The sequence below is a fragment of the Triticum dicoccoides genome, chromosome 6A (genome assembly GCF_002162155.2).
Source record: "Triticum dicoccoides isolate Atlit2015 ecotype Zavitan chromosome 6A, WEW_v2.0, whole genome shotgun sequence".
NCBI classification, from domain to species: domain Eukaryota; kingdom Viridiplantae; phylum Streptophyta; class Magnoliopsida; order Poales; family Poaceae; genus Triticum; species Triticum dicoccoides.
Genome location: NC_041390.1, coordinates 603,660,185 through 603,666,036, shown reverse-complemented (window position 1 = coordinate 603,666,036; position 5,852 = coordinate 603,660,185). Strand labels below are relative to the sequence as shown.

The window sequence follows — 5,852 nt, the reverse complement described above, 5'->3', positions numbered from 1 at the left end:
TTCAATATTTTCAGTAGCTTCTCAAATCCTTTGTCAGCCACAACATTCTCTGCCTTCCACTGCAGCAATTCCAGTACGGTACCGAGCTTTGTGTTGCCATCTTCGCAATTGGGGTATAACCCTTTTTGTGATCCTCTAACATGCGATCGAACTTCAGCTTCTTCTTTTGACTTTCGCATTGCGTCCTTGCATCGACAATGACCCGGCGAAGATCAGCATCATCGGGCACATCGTTTGGTTCCTCTTGATCTTCAGCAGCTTCACCCGTTGCAGCATCATTGGGCACATCGTCTGGTTCCTCTTGGTCTTCACCAGCTCCCCCCGTTGCAGCATCACCGTATTCACGGGGCACATAGTTGTCATCGTACTCTTCTTCTTCGCCGTCTTCCATCATAACCCTTATTTCTCCGTGCCTCGTCCAAACATTATAGTGTGGCATGAAACCCTTATAAAGCAGGTGGGAGTGAAGGATTTTCCGGTTAGAGTAAGACCTCGTATTCCCACATTCAGTGCATGGACAACACATAAAATCATTCTGCTTGTTTGCCTCAGCCGCATCGAGAAACTCATGCACGCCCTTAATGTACTCGCGGGTGTGTCTGTCACCGTACATTCATTGCCGGTTCATCTGTGTGCATTATATATAATTAAGTGTCCAAATTAATAGAAGTTCATCATCACATTAAAACCAAAGTGCATACATAGTTCTCATCTAACAACATATAGCTCTCCAGAGCATCTAATTAATTAAACCATACATTGAAACTATGCAAAACATTTCAATGCGAAAACAAATGCGATCATAATCGCAACCAAGGTAACAATTGATCCAACGGCATAATGATACCAAGCCTCGGTATGAATGGCATATTTTCTAATCTTTCTAATCTTCAAGCGCATTGCATCCATCTTGATCTTATGATCATCGACGACATCCGCAACATGCAACTCCAATATCATCTTCTCCTCCTCAATTTTTTTTATTTTTTCCTTCAACAAATTGTTTTCTTTTTCAACTAAATTTAACCTCTCGACAATAGGGTCGGTTGGCATTTCCGATTCACATACATCCTACATAAATAAAATCTATGTCACGTTGGTCGGCATAATTTTCATAAACAATAAATGAACCAATAGTTATAAAGATAATATATATACCACATCCGAATCATAGACAGGACGAGGGCCGACGGGGGCAGATACCAAAACCATCGCACTATATAAGATGCAATAATAAAAGTAAGAAAATAATACAAGTATCTATGTAAACATACAAGTAAGAATATTTTTCCTTTCAGAAAGAAGATAAGAACAAGAGGCTCACCACGGTGGTGCCGGCGATGAGCTCGGCGCGGGTGATCGACGGCGGTGAAGACGGGGATGGGGCGTGACGGACCGCTAAACCTAGACAAATATTATGGAAAATGGAGCTTGGAGGTCGAGCTTGGAGAGGAGAAAGCTTAAGTAGTATGGCTCGGGCATTCCATCGAACACCTTGTGTGCATAGGAGGTGAGTTAGAGCACCACACCAAGCCCTCTCCCCCTCGGTCAGAGAAAAATAGAGCACTAGGGTGCTCTGCTCGCGAGCGAGGGGTATATATAGGCACCTCATTGGTCCCGGTTGGTGACATGAGCCGGGACTAAAGGGGAGCCTTTGGTCCCGGTTCAAGCCACCAACCGGAACCAATGGTGGTGGGCCAGGAGCGAGGCCCATTGGTCCCGGTTCATCCCACCAACAGGGACCAAAAGGTCCAGATGAACCGGGACCAATGGCCCACGTGGCCCGGCCGGCCCCCTGGGTTCTGGACTGAAGCGGGACTAATGGGCTGATCCGGCCTGGACCAAAGCCCTGTTTTCTACTAGTGCAGAACATAACCTTTTTTTAGAATCAACATAGAAACATATTGAAGGTTATGATTTACTTCCTGGAACCAAAGCTTTTGATATCCAAGTATTTGACATGGAAGAGTTTCCTAAAATTTAAAATAATTTGACATGAAACCAAAACTAAAACCACCGCACACTAAATATGCATTAGTAAGAGGTTGGAGATTCCAGTAGCTAAGGGCTTCCTTAATAAAATACGTAATTTGTTAGAATACAAAGAAAGAAGCACACGGCTTGTATTGTCCTGCTTCTATTTTTCCTTCAACTCACTATTTCACTTGCGATGCATCAGAAGCAAAGGTGCAAAACATCAAGCTGTCAAGGACACTGCGGCAAGATCATCGAGGATAACTTGCAGACAATAATATTTCTTCCTCCATAGTGTATTGCCTGCTTGCTTCCACAACAACTCCTTCAGCTGGCATCCATAGAGATCCATCTTGACCTCCATCATATCTCCTTGGTGCAGCAGTATCAGGTGCCGCACGCATGTTAACTCTCAGAATTTCAAGTTTCATCTCCACTTCCCTCATGGTAGGCCGCTCTTCTCCCTTCAATTTAATGCACATCGCTGCTAGCATAGCTACCTCCTGGACTTCCCCATTTTCCTCTTCTATGAGTTGAGGATCTATTATCTCATCAAGGTTGCCTTCTGCGAGTAGTGAAACAAAATGTGAAACGAGACTAACACCGTCGTTGCCACCACTACGGTAGAGGCATGGTTTTCTTCTAGTTAGGAGTTCTACAAGAAGAACACCAAAACTGAAAACATCACTCTTGTCTGTTAGGCGACCGGTATAATAGTACATGGGGTCTAAGTAGCCTATCGTTCCTTGCACGGCTGTAGTCACCCCGGTTTGGTCGATTGGGATGTATCTTGAAGCTCCAAAGTCTGATACCTTTGCTGTCAAATTATCATCAAGAAGTATGTTGGTTGATTTAATATCCCTGTGATAAATTGGCATCGAAGCAGCAGAATGGAGATAAGAAAGAGCTCTAGCAACTTCAAGCGCAATCCTTGTTCGATCATCCCATGACAGTGACATTGGGCCTTCAACATGAAGATGGTGATCAAGAGTACCATTTGAAATGAACTCATAAACTAGTAATGGGACTTCTGTCTCAAGACAACATCCGATTAGCTTAACAACATTTCTATGGTTGATTTGGGAAAGAATTGCAACCTCGTTTATGAAGTCATCGATTTCTCTCTGTACGACGATCTTGGATTTCTTGATGGCGACAACCTGTAGGTCTAAAATTCCTTTATACACAACACCATGGCCTCCGCCGCCAGCCTCACGAGTTCTATCAAAATTGTTTGTGGCCTTCTCTAGATCCAACAAAGGAATGATCATCCTTTCACCAAAATCTGTTTTCTGGGATATTAGTTGTTGCAATAGCAACCCATGATTTTGCTTGAACAATCTTCTTTTCAGTTTGTTTGCCCTATTTAACTTCATTTTGCGTGCTATAAATGGGGTGGCGAGCACTAAAAGTAAAATGATTGAGCTGCCACTAGCCACAAGACCTATGCCCAAACCTGTAAAATATGGTATCATAGACGAAAATACAAAGTTGTTAATTTCGGGCAACTGAATTCTTCAAAAAATAATAGATTGATGATCATTATAAAAATATGCTATCATTACCTGTAAATGGCCTTTTCGTTCTGACGCTGACGCATCCCAATTTCATCAATGGATCTCCATACGCACCATCTTGACACCGGCAATGGAATGTCCCAGGCAAATTGATGCAGATTCCATAACATGGATATGTTTCCTTGTGTTTACATTCGTCAATGTCTGGGCAAAGCACATAAAAGTATGAATGAATAAGCAATATGCATGCTAAATAGGTAACTAGTTGGACTATTCTGCAGGTAGTAGAACTACAAAAATATTCGGGGTCCCTATATAACATCGTAGTGAACAAATAAGCATAAAGCTATCAATTAAGCTGATCTGTACCTTCACATCCATTTGGTGTAGAAGCATTGCCCATGAAGCCAGGAGGGCACTGACAATCATATTCTCCGTGTGTGTTTCTGCAATTGCCGTAACATGGATAGATGTCTGGATAATCACATTCGTTGATATCTAGATGTACCACAACATAGAAAAAACCGAAATTAGTTATAGCGATGTAGGTTCATGTAGTCAATGAGTAGAAAATGTATATAAACACACAAGTCGGTCGGCTAAGAAACAACTATTTACAGGTCAATGCCGCGCAAGCTGTCGTGGAATTGAAGACTTGATTTCCAATTATTTGATTTCCAGATATGGTAAAGATTATAAATTGATTCCATATAGTTTCAAAAACAAGTGATGTAATATTTAAAAAGTGTCATAACTAAACTGATAATTGTGGCATGGATAAGTCCACTTAGAATACAAGCTGCGGCTACTACATACTGCATGGTGGAGGCTCTCAAGGTCCAGATCGGATACCTCTTGGTGGAGTGAGCTTCTAGATCTAGTGGCTTTGATGATTTGTATTACTGTGAGCGAGGAAACATATCTATTAATGTTTTTTTAAAGTGACTGAGAAATAGCAAATCCCCGATGTATACGCATATTGTACTCATTCCATCTTAATTTATAAGGCGCTTATGTATTTTGAGGTTCAACTTTGGCCATCAATTTCAGTAATAAAAATTTGGGTTATGTGCCACGAGAACTATACTATTTGAAGCTTCATTCTATTAGTGTTTCGGCTGGCAAAAGATTAAGTTCTTCATAATGCAATTTTCCACAATTATTGATTTGCCACATATCTTTCTTTACGGCGACTTTGCCATATACTTATGGAGCTGACATGTATCTTCATTATGCCATCACATTTTTGTGCTTGGGCAATGTGCCATTTTCGTATGTTTACTCGGAAAACACTCTATCTAGCTAGGTGCGGTGGCTAAATAAAGTAAACTAGTTTGAGCATCCAGAAAAAAGAAAGAAATATTTGAGCAGTGTGTTACTATTACCATAGCAGCCATGGGAGATGTATGGATTGCCCTGGTAACCACCAGCACACCTGCAGTTATGCCGTTGATGATCACCAGGATCACCATCGTCCTCATAACCATAAAGAAGACCTTGATCAAAAACTGTGGTGTAGTTTTGGCAGAAACTGTGATCACTGCGGCACGAAGGCGACGACCCACTGGTATCACATATCGATCTGTTGATCGCCCAGGTCAGCATTGTGGGGGCTGTGTACGCGTTATTTTGATAAGAATACTCCGTCAAGTTAAGCAAATAGTCCGATTCCACAATTAACACATTGACCCGGTATCTATAATCACCGAAACCAACCCGTTGAACCTGGAGTCCGTAGGAAGCGCGATCCTCAAGTATGGCTGCCTGGCAGCAGCTGATGCCGGAGCAGGTCCCCATATCCATGTAACCTGTGCCCGGGCAGAAAGGAGAGCAAGAGCTGACAAGGGTGTTGTTCTGTCCCAAGAGGATGACTTGGACGCCGCATCCGAGTGCTACTAAGTTGTTCTGCCCTGCTCCGGCAACAAAGTATGGCCCGTCGCCGGCGTATCCCAGGCCGCCGGCGCGCCATGTGAGGCGGCTTACGTTTCCGATGTCGTCATAGAGGATATCCAGCGAGGTGCTGTTGATACGCACCGTGCCGTTGGGCAGATCGATGTCGAGCACCTGTACGGTGCCGTCGCCGAGGAAGAGATGGGGCGGGCTGTAGGACTGGTTGCAGGTGAGGTTGAAGCCGCTCTCGTGGTAGCAGCCAGGCTCCACCCCGAACGGGTACGGGATGCTGATGTTGCCGCAGTGGGTGGTGCAGCCACTCCCCCCCTGGGTAGCTGCCGGAGCCGGTGCACGCGCCACGGCGCACAACGGCGGCAGCAGCGCGGCAACCACAACAGCGGCAGAGAACATTGCGCTGGCGAGGGTCAACGGCCAGGCACTCATTGTTTGTTTTTCCTCAACAACTACATA

The 5,852-nt window shown here is 44.0% G+C and overlaps 1 protein-coding gene across 1 annotated transcript; it reads right to left on the bottom strand.

Moving 5' to 3' along the window:
- Nucleotides 1-2,225: 2,225 nt before the first annotated feature.
- LOC119316085 (wall-associated receptor kinase-like 3) lies at nt 2,226-5,825 on the bottom strand. The gene is given in 7 exon segments (XM_037590457.1): nt 2,226-2,629; nt 2,711-3,482; nt 3,606-3,695; nt 3,861-3,989; nt 4,308-4,393; nt 4,927-5,092; nt 5,094-5,825. Coding segments are annotated over 7 exon segments (2,379 nt in total).
- Between the last annotated feature and the right edge of the window lie 27 nt (nt 5,826-5,852).